The sequence below is a fragment of the Peromyscus leucopus genome, chromosome 8b (genome assembly GCF_004664715.2).
Source record: "Peromyscus leucopus breed LL Stock chromosome 8b, UCI_PerLeu_2.1, whole genome shotgun sequence".
Classification (NCBI taxonomy): domain Eukaryota; kingdom Metazoa; phylum Chordata; class Mammalia; order Rodentia; family Cricetidae; genus Peromyscus; species Peromyscus leucopus.
The window spans coordinates 100,166,251-100,178,273 of NC_051086.1; the positions used below are offsets into that span (position 1 = coordinate 100,166,251).

The 12,023-nt window shown below is 56.3% G+C and overlaps 1 protein-coding gene across 1 annotated transcript in view; it reads left to right on the forward strand.

Annotated features, from left to right (window-relative positions):
- Positions 1-12,023, forward strand: part of Myo15b (myosin XVB) — a 39,702-nt gene that overhangs the window by 23,283 nt on the left and 4,396 nt on the right. The window contains exons 21-53 of the mRNA XM_037201196.1: positions 392-485; positions 934-966; positions 1,127-1,183; positions 1,451-1,508; positions 1,679-1,809; positions 2,997-3,092; positions 3,195-3,430; positions 3,514-3,692; positions 3,864-3,936; positions 4,464-4,625; positions 4,797-4,897; positions 4,974-5,050; positions 5,150-5,231; positions 5,424-5,522; positions 5,672-5,775; positions 5,872-6,063; positions 6,255-6,336; positions 6,499-6,600; positions 6,677-6,974; positions 7,062-7,149; positions 7,270-7,504; positions 7,947-8,059; positions 8,267-8,326; positions 8,860-8,935; positions 9,034-9,152; positions 9,264-9,382; positions 9,458-9,599; positions 9,732-9,843; positions 9,926-10,080; positions 10,450-10,592; positions 10,754-10,817; positions 10,912-10,984; positions 11,341-11,417. Coding sequence (XP_037057091.1) covers positions 392-485; positions 934-966; positions 1,127-1,183; positions 1,451-1,508; positions 1,679-1,809; positions 2,997-3,092; positions 3,195-3,430; positions 3,514-3,692; positions 3,864-3,936; positions 4,464-4,625; positions 4,797-4,897; positions 4,974-5,050; positions 5,150-5,231; positions 5,424-5,522; positions 5,672-5,775; positions 5,872-6,063; positions 6,255-6,336; positions 6,499-6,600; positions 6,677-6,974; positions 7,062-7,149; positions 7,270-7,504; positions 7,947-8,059; positions 8,267-8,326; positions 8,860-8,935; positions 9,034-9,152; positions 9,264-9,382; positions 9,458-9,599; positions 9,732-9,843; positions 9,926-10,080; positions 10,450-10,592; positions 10,754-10,817; positions 10,912-10,984; positions 11,341-11,417 — 3,832 coding nt within the window. The remainder of the gene's footprint in view (positions 1-391; positions 486-933; positions 967-1,126; positions 1,184-1,450; positions 1,509-1,678; positions 1,810-2,996; positions 3,093-3,194; positions 3,431-3,513; positions 3,693-3,863; positions 3,937-4,463; positions 4,626-4,796; positions 4,898-4,973; positions 5,051-5,149; positions 5,232-5,423; positions 5,523-5,671; positions 5,776-5,871; positions 6,064-6,254; positions 6,337-6,498; positions 6,601-6,676; positions 6,975-7,061; positions 7,150-7,269; positions 7,505-7,946; positions 8,060-8,266; positions 8,327-8,859; positions 8,936-9,033; positions 9,153-9,263; positions 9,383-9,457; positions 9,600-9,731; positions 9,844-9,925; positions 10,081-10,449; positions 10,593-10,753; positions 10,818-10,911; positions 10,985-11,340; positions 11,418-12,023) is intronic.

Here is a 12,023-nt window from a genome sequence, read left to right on the forward strand (position 1 = left end):
ACTGTGGATGACTCACAACTCCCAGGGCATCTTCTGGCCACCTATGACCCCTGCACTCACATGCACATACTCACATGTAGACACACACATATATGCATAATTAAAAACAAAAATCCTAAAAGCTAGAAGTGGTGGCAGGTGCCTGTAATCACAGCACCCAAAGGATAGAAGTAGGTAGATCTAAGTTCAAGCCCAGTCTGGTCTACATAGTGAAAACAGTCTCAAAACATTACCTGGTTTGCCATAGTGTTCTGTTCTTTCCTGTTAAATATCAGGGGGCTCCACTGAGCCAGAGTCCATTTTATATTAATGTCTCGGCTTAGAGGGTTTGGGTACCAGGGAAGAAGTAATAAGTTCTGAGTCCTCGCCCTCTCCCTTCCATGGCCTCCAGGAAGCGATACCTCCGGAGGAGGTCAGCTCTGGGACAGCTGAACACTATCCTCCTTGTAGCTCGGCCCCTGCTCCAGAGAAGACAGAGGCTTCAAGTAAGAAGGCTGGGGGGCGTGGGTGGGGGGGCTCCTGAATTGTGGGAAAGCTCATGATGGAAGCCGGGTGGCCTTGACTGGCCAAGAGGGAAGAATCCTGACAGCCTAAATTTGCCAGGACTGAAACATCAGAGCCTTGCTTGCTGACCGCCTCCATTTCCTGTTCTGTGCTGGGACAGGCTGGGGCCCTGGTGGCTCTTGTCTTCATCTTGCACCCCTGTACCCCCAGGCCTGGCTCCCCATTTCCACCTAGGTCCCCACTCTTCCCTCCAGGCTCTTGGGGCCTCTTCTGTTCTCCCTTTCTCCTGATGACACCAATGTGAGAGCCATAAAGCTGCTCAAAGGTCGATGCCCACATTCTGCCCCCCCTCCCTGGCTCCTCCCTAGCTGGACTTTGTCCCCTGGGACCATTTATTCTCTTCTTCCTTACCTCTTCCCGGTGCCCTAGCAGACAAGCAGTGACGTCCACAGCTTGGCGACGGTGAGAGTTTGGAGAGGGGTAGAGGTGGGTGGGTCTGTGACACTGACGTTCCTTTGCTACCATCGGGGGCTCCTGGGGACAGGAGATCGCTGAGCTGCTGAGTTGGGGATGGGCTGGTGGTGGCGTAGGCTCATCAGCTCTTGCTGGCTCTCTCCCACAGCTTGGGCATTCCCGTGGCCCGCACAGCAGGGAGGCCGGGGGAAAACTGTCAAGTATGGTGAGTGGTCTGGAAGCAGAGGTCCTGTGTGGAGTGTGAACCCCTGAGCCTGGCATAGCAGGGGGAGGGGGGGCGGGTATGGTACCCAGGGTGCCACCTGAGCAGAAGTCTGGGGTTCTCTTGATTTTACTTAGAGGCGAGTAGGGACCTGATCATTTGTTTTCAGGGTGTGTCCTGGATCTTTAAGGGGAGATTTGGATGGGGCGGGGGCCACCCAGTTCTTCTCAACTATCCTTTAGTTCCTGATAATTTGGTTGTCTCCACCAGGACCTGGGGCGCTTGGAGATCCCAGCCCAGCTGGCTGCCCTGCTGGAGACAGCTGAAGGTGAGTCATCTGAACGTCCACTCTGAGTCCCTTACTCGGGGGCTTCTCTGGTCCAGATCTTCCTTTCTCTGAGCCACCCGTGGTCACTCTGTCCATGGTGGTTGGCAGCTTGACAGAGAAAATGGGACTCTGAGTATCCTAGGCTGCCTCTTGTGTTCCTCTCTTCCCAGGCCACCAGGCCGCCCTGCCCGGGAGCATCACAGAGTCCCTGCCACCTGAGATTCCTGTCCGGCCCAGCCTGACCCTCCCTCCGGACATTGACCAGTTTCCATTCTCCAGCTTCGTGTCCTCCAACTTTCAGGTGAGGCCCCTCAAGTGCTTCCTGCACGCTGGAAGCTCCAATGTAAGCGCTGCCAGGCAGGGCCGGGCCTCCACCTCCTCCCTGCCCTCCACCGTGGTCATCAGAGCAGCCTGAAAACAACACAGTCCTTACACAGTTGTTACAGAGGCTCCGCCACACAGACTGGTTTCGGCCACACCTTTCCTGTACCTGTGGTATTGTCTTGCATTGTTGTGTCCTTAAAGAATGTTTGGTGAGGGAAACCTTCCCAGGCCAGAGGCTTAAATACAAAAGCAGGATTCACAGCTTCACATACCAGAAGAGCTCTGGATTAGTTTAATTATGATTTTTTTTTTGAGACAGGGTCTCATTATGTATCCTCGTCTGGAACTATGTAGATCAGGCTAGCCCTGAACTCAGAGATCCACCAGTCTCTGCCTTAAGAGTGCCCGGGATTAAAGGTGTATGTCACCATGGCCATCCCTATTTTCATAAAAATGCTAAAGGCGGGGTCTTACTCTGGTAGCTCTGGCTGGGCTGGATCAGCTTTCCTCTGCCTCCCAAGTGTTGGGATTAAAGGCTTAGACACTACACCAGCTTGATGTCAATTTTTTTTTTTTTTTTTTTTTTTTTTTTTTTTTTTTTTTTAGACAGGATTTCTCTGTGTAGCTTTGGAGCCTGTCCTGGAACTCACTTTGTAGACTAGGCTGGCCTGGAACTCACAGAGATCCACCTGCCTCTGCCTCTTGAGTGCTGGGATTAAAGGCGTGTGCCCAGCGCCAATTTTTTAATTAAAGAACAATTGAAGGACTGGGAAATTCTCAGTGGGTAGTAGTGCTTCATGAGGATCTGAATTAAAATCCACAGCACACATGTAAAAAAGCCAGGCATGATCACACATACCTGTAACCCCAGCATTGGGGGGGCAAAGATGCAGGTGGATCCCCGGAATTCGCTGGGCAAGGCAGTCTATGCAAAATGACAAGCTTTTCAGTTCAGTGAGAGACCCCATCTCAAGGCAAACAAGGAAGATGTCTGACATTCTCTTCTGGCACACTCCTGCACATGCATGTCTGTGTAACACACACACACACACACACACACGTCTCTCCTCTTCCCAGGGTATGTGCTCCTGGGGGACTCCTCAAGGAGTGCCTTCTCTGGTGAACTCGGAGGACAAACACTATGTCACCCTCCTTCCCCTCCAGAAGCCATATCTGCCTAGACCAGGGCAGCTGCTGGATGAGCCCCTGACCCGGATGGATGGCGAGAATCCTCAGCAGGCTCTGGAGATCAACAGGGTGGTGAGTGACGCATTGGGAATGGACAGAGTGGTCACTATATGGACTGGAAAGGTGCAGGGGAGCCCTGTGCTTCCCGCCCTGACCTTGCTTTTCTGTCAACAGATGCTGCGGCTTCTGGGGGAGGGATTCCTGCAGCCCTGGCAGGAACAGACCATGGGCACGTTCCTGATTCGGAAGGCACAGCACCGGCCGGGACTTCGGGACGAGCTCTTCAGCCAGTTAGTGGCCCAGCTGTGGCAAAACCCAGATGAGCAGCAGAGCCAGCGCGGCTGGGCGCTGATGGCGGTCTTGCTCAGCTCCTTCTCCCCTACGCCTGCCCTGCAGAAGCCATTGCTCAAGTAAGGAGTCCAGTTTATGGGGCTCTGTGAGTGGGATCCACATAGCCCCCAAAGCTTGCAGCAACCCTGTGCCGTCTCCACAGATTTGTATCCGACCAGGCCCCCCGGGGCATGGCAGCCTTGTGCCAGCACAAGCTGTTGGGTGCCCTGGAGCAGACACCACTGGCTCCCATGGCCTCAAGGGCCCACCCACCCACACAGCTTGAGTGGAAGGCTGGATTGCGGCGGGGACGCATGGCGCTGGATGTTTTCACATTCAATGGTGAGGTCTGCCTCCCTCCGTCAGTGAAGCCAGCCCTGCCCTCCGCTCTTCCAGGCCTCCTCCTGCCCTGTGGCCCTGTCTCCTTGCCCTGTCCGGTGTGGGGGCAGTAGCCACTTACTGTCAGGGTGGATGGAGCCCTCTGTCCCTCACCTTCCCATCAACCCCCTACAGAGGAAAGCTACTCTGCAGAGGTGGAGTCCTGGACCACGGGAGAGCAGTTTGCAGGGTGGATCCTGCAGAGCAGGTATGGGGAACCCAGGATGGGACGGTACAGCCAGCGCTGACCACTGACTGTGGTCCCCGTCCTCATCCTCCCAGCCAGCTCCCCCACTGCATGGTCCCCCAGGGCCCTGATGAACGCTGTTTCTCAATGAATAGAAAGAAAAGGTTTTAGGTAAATGGGCAGGCTCCAACTGTAGCTTCCAGCGAGAGAGAGAACAGAGATTCTCAGTGAGGAGGGGGCCATGTGACAGCATAAGGCCCAGGTCCTACTTCCATAGGCGAGCAAGTGAGAGCATTAGAGCCTGGAGATAACCAGGCAAGCAAATGAGAGCATTAGAGCCTGGAGATAACCAGAAGGACGTTGAGGAGTGCAGTCTGAGACTTCCAAGTGAGGTTGAGCACCTGGCTCATGCCTGGGGTGGTGGGGACGTCCTCAGAAAGGGCTCCCTTCTCAGACCCTCGCCCTCGACTCACCTCAGCTCCTGAAGGATGTCATCTGCCTATCCCTTATCTCTGATCACCTCTGCGGCTCCCTCTTGTCCCACCCAGAGGCCTGGAGGTGCCCCCTCGTGGCTGGTCAGTGTCACTGCATTCTGGGGACGCTTGGCAGGATTTGGCTGGCTGTGACTTTGTGTTGGACCTGATTGGCCAGACTGAGGACTTGGGAGACCCAGCTGGTCCCCACAGCTACCCCATCACTCCTTTTGGTTTGTAGGTACCGCCCACCTGCCTTTTCCCCAGCTGGTAACCGCCAGGGCCACCCCGCCATTGTGTGGTGCATAGATGTTGTTGATGACCCAGTCCTTTCCCCTAAACTTCTGCACCCCTCTTAGAGGTGACCCCCACAGTAGTCTCCTTAACTAGGCCCACTGTTTCCTGCAGAGCTGAGAACATCCCTCCAGCCCCTGGTGTTCAGGCTCCCTCCCTGCCTCCGGGACTCCCTCCGGGTCCAGCCCCAGTACTGCCCGGCCGCGGCCCCCCAGGTAAGGCACACTGAGATTGGCCCAGTGCTGGGAATGGGCTGAGAGGTAGATGTAGCAAAGTGTATTTTCCCAACAGGTGAGGCCAGGAAGCCGGGAAACCTGGATGGTTTCCTGGACCACCTCTTTGAGCCGGTCCTCTCCCCGGGCGTCAGTGTGAGTGGCCTGCCCTCCCTTTCCTGTGGTAATGGGGGGTAGCCAACCCTTCTGTTTCTCCCAGGCTCTAGCTCTGACACTTAACATTTGCCCCTTCAGGATCTGGAACAAGGCTGGGCCCTGAGTAGCCGCATGAAGGGAGGGGGCTCCATTGGGCCCACCCAGCAGGGCTACCCCATGGGTGAGTAGAGATGGTGTCTCTCTAGGGCTTCCCAGGCCCAACAGCAGGGGTGGTCTGAATCTCCTCAGGCAACTGAGATGGGAGCTCTGGCCCATACCCCAGAGGTCAAGGTTTTCTCTTTGCCTGCCTGGGGCTGGAGGGAGAAGGGATGTGGGCCAAGTAGGAATGAACTGAGAGACCCTCTTCCCTTAGTGTACCCAGGCATGGTGCAGGCACCCGGCTACCAGCCAGCTATGATTCCCGCACCTGTGCCCATGATGCCGGCAGTGGGCACAGTCCCAACCATCCCGGGTGAGGCTGGGTTAAGGGCACCAGGAGAAGCTTTCAGGGCTGAAGGTGGGGGGGGGAGGGTCCTGCCGGGAGTCCAGAGGGCACCTGGGATCAAGAGATTCAAATCTGACCATGGCACTTAACCTGCTCTGGACATCTGCTCTTCACAGCCATGATGGTCCCACCACAGCCACAGCCTCTGCTTCCCAGTTTGGACTCAAGGCAGCTAGCGTTACAGCAGCAGAACTTCATCAACCAGCAGGCGATAATCCTGGTAAGAGCTGTGGCCGGGCCACGGGGCTGTGGGGGAGTGTGGGCATGGGGGCAGGGCCAGCCAAGCTCTTACTGGCTTGCCTCTCCTTTTCCTCAGGCCCAGCAGATGACCACCCAGGCCATGAGCTTGTCTCTGGAGCAGCAGAACCAGAGGCGTCAGCACCAAGCTCAGGCCTCTGGGCCTGCCACCCAGGCTCCACCCTCAGCCACGGCTCCCAAGCCCAAGAAGCTGCCCACCCCCCAAGAGAAGCCAGAGAGTGACCTAGAACCTTCGGATGTTTGCTTTAGAGTAAGGAGCCAAGGCTAGGCAGAGTTCTCTGGGTCTGGTCTGGTCTGGTGGCAGGTAGGTAGGTGCTAGACCTACCTAGATGAGACCCTGGGAAGGTAGGCAGGATTGGTCCAAGAAGCCATCAGAAAGGGATGTTGAGAGGATGGGGCCATGGCTGGCTGGGAGCTACTCTTTATTTCTTCTTCTGCCAGGAGGACACTCCAGAGGAGGCTGAAGTTAGGACCCAGCGCCCCAGGAGCTTCCAACAGAAACGGGACTATTTCCAGAAGATGGGTGAGGGTGCTCAGGGGGGTGGCAGCCATGCGATGCCTGTAGCCTGGGGAGGGGAGGCCACGCTTTGCTCCCCTGCCAGCAAGGCCTGTCCAGGAGCCCAGATCAATAGGCCCCTTTAGTGCTCTGACAGGTGACAGAGAAGGCCATCTGTGGCATTTACAGGGCAAGAGCCCATCAAGATGAAGACAGTGAAGCCTCCGGCCAAGGTTCAGATCCCCCAGGAGGAGACGGAGGAGGAGGAGGAGGAGGAGGAAGCAAGGGCAGGTAGGTGTGGTAGGTTGCGGCTCCTGCGGCTCCTGCGGTAGGTACATTGTTCAATTCTCTTCACTCTTCCTGGCAGAGCTGCCCCCTCCACATCCTCCCCCAGTTGTGAAGAAGCCATTGAAACCAAGTAGGACCAAAGCTGTGAAGGAGGGTGAGGCGGAACCAGAAGAGGATGAAGTGCCGGCCCAGGGCAGGGCGCCCACAGTGCAGAGCTCCAACTCCACACCTCAGCGCCCGCAACCCAGCAGGGCGCCCACAGTGCAGAGCTCCAACTCCACACCTCAGCGCCCGCAACCCAGCAGGGAGATCCGTAACATCATCCGAATGTACCAGAGCCGTCCGGGCCCTGTGCCTGTGCCTGTACAACCCACCAGGTGGATCCCAGGGGTTATGTGGCCAGGGCTGTTTCTCTCCTCAGGGAATCACACCGTGCAGCAATAACTCTCTCTCTCTTCCATAAGGCCTGTCAAAACTTTTCAGAAGAAAAATGACCCTAAGGATGAGGCTTTGGCCAAGTTAGGAATAAATGGTGCCCACTCGCCTCCATCGGTGAGCTCCCCTGCCATTCTCTGCAGGGCGTGGGCTGTGATCTGTTCAGGAATCCTGAGCTAAACTTGGGGTTTCCAGGGTAACTTGGCCTTGACCATAGCCCTGTGTCTTCTCTTGCAGACGGTATCTCCTAACCTAGAGAAGAGCTCTCCCCCAGATGTGGCCCCCAAACCCAAGGCTCGACCACGGCTCGAGCCCTCCTTATCCATCCAGGAAAAGCAGGGACCCCTTCGGGACTTGTTTGGCCCATGTAGCCCAAGCCCGCCCACAACTCCGGCACCCCCACCTCCGCCTCCACCAGCCCTTCCATTGCCTCTGCCTGAGGAACCCAAGACCCTTCCAGTGGAGTCTCGTGGTGAGGAATCCATGTTTCCTGTGTTGAGTCTCTTTAGGTTGGTGGCGGGACTCATGACAGCCTCTTGGGATCTATAGCAAAAGTCATCCCTGTTTGGCTGAGGCCAGCTGTTTGGGCATCTGGACTTTGGAGCTCCGGAGCTCTGGATTCCTCATTCCTATCCAGGGCAGGGCTGAGGCACCTTGAGGCCTGTCTGGCACTAAGGGACTGACCTCTGCATGTTGTTGTCCTTGATGAAGACCTGACAGGTGGTTTTTTGTTTTGTTTTGTTTTGGTGGTGGTGGTGGGGACCTAGTGGCCAGGGACACTAGGAAAAACTCAGGGCCCGAAATGAAGGCAGGAGTTGGTGGTAGGAGTAGCAGTCTGAAGTGTCTGGAGACTGAGAAAAACAGGAACATGAGGGTCTCTGGCAACCTAGGTCCAGGTCTCCTCTCTCTGCTAGCCTTGACAGAGCCCATGAAGGACCAGGGCATCTCCACTCAGCTCCTTGTGCCCTCGGGCAGCGTGTGCTTCTCCTACACCAATACATCCTGGAAGTTGTTCCTACGCAAGGAGGTGGGCGTGGGGGTGGGGCCTCAGCCTCTGGGGGCTGGCAGGGCAATGGCAGGCTGTGTGAGATCCTCGCCTGAAACCCCAGCACACCCCCTTCCCCATGAACCACTTTTTCAAGGTTGATTTTCTGGGTTGGGCCTGGGAGGGCAGAGGTCGGCTGGCCCGACCACAGCCTGGCATGGCCGACCGCACTCTTCACCCTGCTCTTAGGTGTTCTACCCCCGCGAGAACTTCAGCCACCCCTATTGTCTCAGCCTTCTCTGCCAGCAGGTGAGAGTCTGGCCCACCCACCAACCTGCCACACCCACAGGCAGACCACATCCCAGGACCCTCACTGTTAACAGCTGGCACCCAGAGGGCATTTTCTGCGTGGAGAGCCCTGCCTCAATGTCCTTACAAAATCGGGACAGTGGTCATCTTAGTTTTACAAATGAGAGTCCAAGCAAAGCGTGCCCGGCGCAGGCTCGAGCACACACTAGGTGCTTCGTAAATGGTGGTTGTCACCTGGTCACTTTTGGCAGGGCGTCAGCTGCTACACTATGTCAGCAGCAGCAGACCACGGCGCCGAAGGAAGGAGTGCAGTGGATGCGGGATGGGGAGGGGAGAGCTGTAGGTCTGGACATGATCCTGGGATTTGGGAGCCTTCTGTCATCCCAGGCCCAGCTCTAGCAGGAGCCAGCCAGCACTGCTGGATATGTAGACCCCACCCCAGTCCTCTTCCTTTCCTCCATTACACACCCATATCGGCTGAGGGTGAGCTCTGGTCTCAGGACCTGGTGCTGACCACCTTGCTCCACCTCCAGATCCTGCGGGACACCTTCGCAGAGTCCTGCATCAGGATCTCCCAGGAGGAGCGGCACAGGATGAAAGACCTGCTGGGTAATGGGTCCTGGGAGCTGGGGTGTGGGGCTGGACGTGCCCGGAAGGGAAGTGTCACGGGAACAAGGATATCATGGACCCCCCCCCCCTGCCCACAGGAGACTTGGAGGTGGGCCTGGACTCCCTTGAGACTGTTGAAGAAAGTATCAGAAAGCGCATCGTGGTGGCTGCCCGAGACAACTGGGCCAATTACTTCTCGCGCATCTTCCCAGTCTCGGTCAGTGATGTCGGACTTAGCGAGCGGGACACAGCTCTGGAACTCTGTACTCAAGGGCTCCAGGCATCCGGGCGGTACCAGGAATGGCCGACACTCCTTCCTTCCTGACAGGGCGAGAGTGGCAGTGATGTGCAGCTGCTGGGTGTCTCTCACCGGGGACTGAGACTGCTGAAGGTGACCCAAGACCCCAGCTTCCACCTGGACCGGCTGAAGACACTTTGTTCCTATAGGTGAGCTGGCCCAGAGTCTGGAGCGGGGTGGTGGCAAGATGGCCTCTAGCTCATCCCCTGACTGTGTCTACACAGCTTTGCTGAGGTACTGGGTGTGGAGTGCAGGAGCAGCTCCATCCTGGAGCTGTCACTGAAGAATGAGCAGCTGATACTGCACACAGCCCAAGCCAGGGCCATCAAGGCCATGGTGGAGCAGTTCCTGAGTGAGCTCAAGAAGGCAAGTGTGGGTGATCTTGCCCTGCCTGGCTTCCCTGGGCTGAGGCTGCAGTTCAGTCAAGGTCCCTGGTACTCCTGGGTCCTGGGTGGGGGGACATCCAGGGCAGGCAGTAGACCACCCACCTGCCTGCAGGACTCTGGGTATGTCATCGCCCTGCGCAGCTACATCACTGACGACCACAGTCTCCTCAGCTTCCACCGTGGGGACCTCATTAAGCTACAGCCAGCGGTCACTCTGGAGCCAGGTAATCCCCAGGGCTGGTGCGGGGAGGCCGCCCCGGGGCAGAGGGTGAGGTAGGTGAACCATCCTGTGGGAATGCTTTCTAGGCTGGCAGTTTGGCTCTGCTGGGGGCCGCTCGGGACTCTTTCCTGCTGACATGGTGCAGCCAGCTGCTGCTCCGGACTTCTCCTTTTCCCTGGGACACAGAAACAGCTGGCAGCGCAAGAGTAAGCCACAGCATCTCAAGGAGCCGGCTCAGGAGGTGAGGAAGACACAAGAGGTGAAGTGATAAAGGACTAACTCGGAAGGAAGGAGCAGGGTTGCCTCAGGTGCCGCCTACTTCCTGTGGCCTGGTGGGCAGTGCTCAGTATGTTCTGTCCTTTACCATCCCCCGACCTCTTGCCACGTCACCCCCAAGATTGTAAGCCACACCCTATGAGTACTAAGTACCTGTGGTACTTGGTTCAATGCCTCCATAGAAGATGCTTAATAAATAATCATGGCTTTCCTGGTTTCTGGTGTCACTCCTCTTGGGTCTAATGTGTATGGGGACCAGGCGGTAAGAGTGGGAACAGGGCCTCTGGGCTAGGTGGTGGGCATTAGGGTGGTACCAAATTTCCTGTGCTCCCAGCGCCCCACCCATCCCAGGAGCCAAGAACCCAGCGAAGGCTCAGAGGCCACCTCCTTCACAGCCTACAGCTCTTTGTCTGCTGACTCCCACAACTACACCATGCAGGAATTTGCCCTGCGCTACTTCCGGAAGCCTCATACCTTGTGAGTGCGCTGAACGAACCTCTATGCCTATCTGTCCTCAGTCTTCTCCAATCCAAGTACCACAGAGCCACCAAGCCATTGCTTCTACTGTGGGCTTCGTGGCCTGGGACAAGGGCAGGAGGGCCAATAAGCAGGGCTGTCTTTTCCTCTGCCCTCTACAGGCTGACCCAGGCAAGTAGAGGTGCCAAGGAGAAGGTTGCAGCCAACCTGATTCAGTACACCAAGGTAAGGGGCCATGGCGGTCGGGAGCAGTAGGTCCAAGGATCTGCCTTCTGACTCCCAAGGCCCTAGATTCACAGCTAAGGCTCTTTGGCCACAGGATCCCATCCAGGAATCCCTCATCTGCCTCAGCGATGAGGACACAAACAGGAAGGCTGTGGCTGGCTTTAAGGGTGAGTGGCTGTAGGCAACCTTGGTCCCCATTGGCAGTGCTCTGGACCTGGGCACCTCACTCCCTTCTCTTTGAGCTGTCCCTGGATCAGCCCATCTGCCAGTATAGGAAGCTTGCTCCACCAACTTGTGTTTCTGCCCAGGGGCTGTGTGACATCTAGGGCAGTTGATGGTTCAGCTGACATTGGCATCCTTGGGTTTTCCCTGCGCCTATTTCCTCCTCAACCAAGTCAGAGATGACTGTCTTGCCTGGTGTGTTTATGTTTGGAGAGTAAGGTGTCAGATGTCAGGTGACCTGTACAGTGGCAGCACAGGTCAGATCAGGCCTTGTTTACTGTGCTCCCTATCCTGCCTGCAGCTCTGATGCAGTTTATGGGGGACCAGCCTAAGCCCCGGGGCACGGATGAGCTGGCTCTGCTCTATGAGCTGCTAAAGGTAAGCAAGAACTGTGCTCTAAGACCTCAGGGACTCGCCCCGTCCCAGTTTCTCAACTGTTTCCAAATACTTTATCTTCGGCCAGCAGCGGTAGCGCACGCCTTAAATCCTTAGCACTCAGGAGGCAGAGGCAGGCGGATCTCTGTGAGTTCGAGGCCAGCCTGGTCTACAGAAAGAAACCCTGCCTTGAAAAACCTAAATAAATAAAACAAAAAAATACTTTATCCTCAAAACAGCTCCCAGCACTACGTCTTGGGCTCTTCTGCTATTATACAAACTACAAATGCTTGCCTAAGAGCCGAGGGGTGTACTCTTTAGTAGCATGTTTGAAACTTAAGGTTCATATAAAGCCCAATATTCATCTAGTTCTATAGGAACACAGGTTAAGCGCTACCTAAGCCTTCCATATGGCTGCCATCTGTGCCAACTCTACTCCTATACATTTCATACACACAAGAGTGTACGCCCGCACAAGAGTGTGTGCCCGCCCGCACGCCCCGTGGCATGCCTGTGGAGAACGGAGGGTAATTTGCAGGCGGTGATTCTCTATTCTGTGGGTCTTGGGGATGGAACTTCGGTCATCAGGCTTCATGGCAAACACCTTTA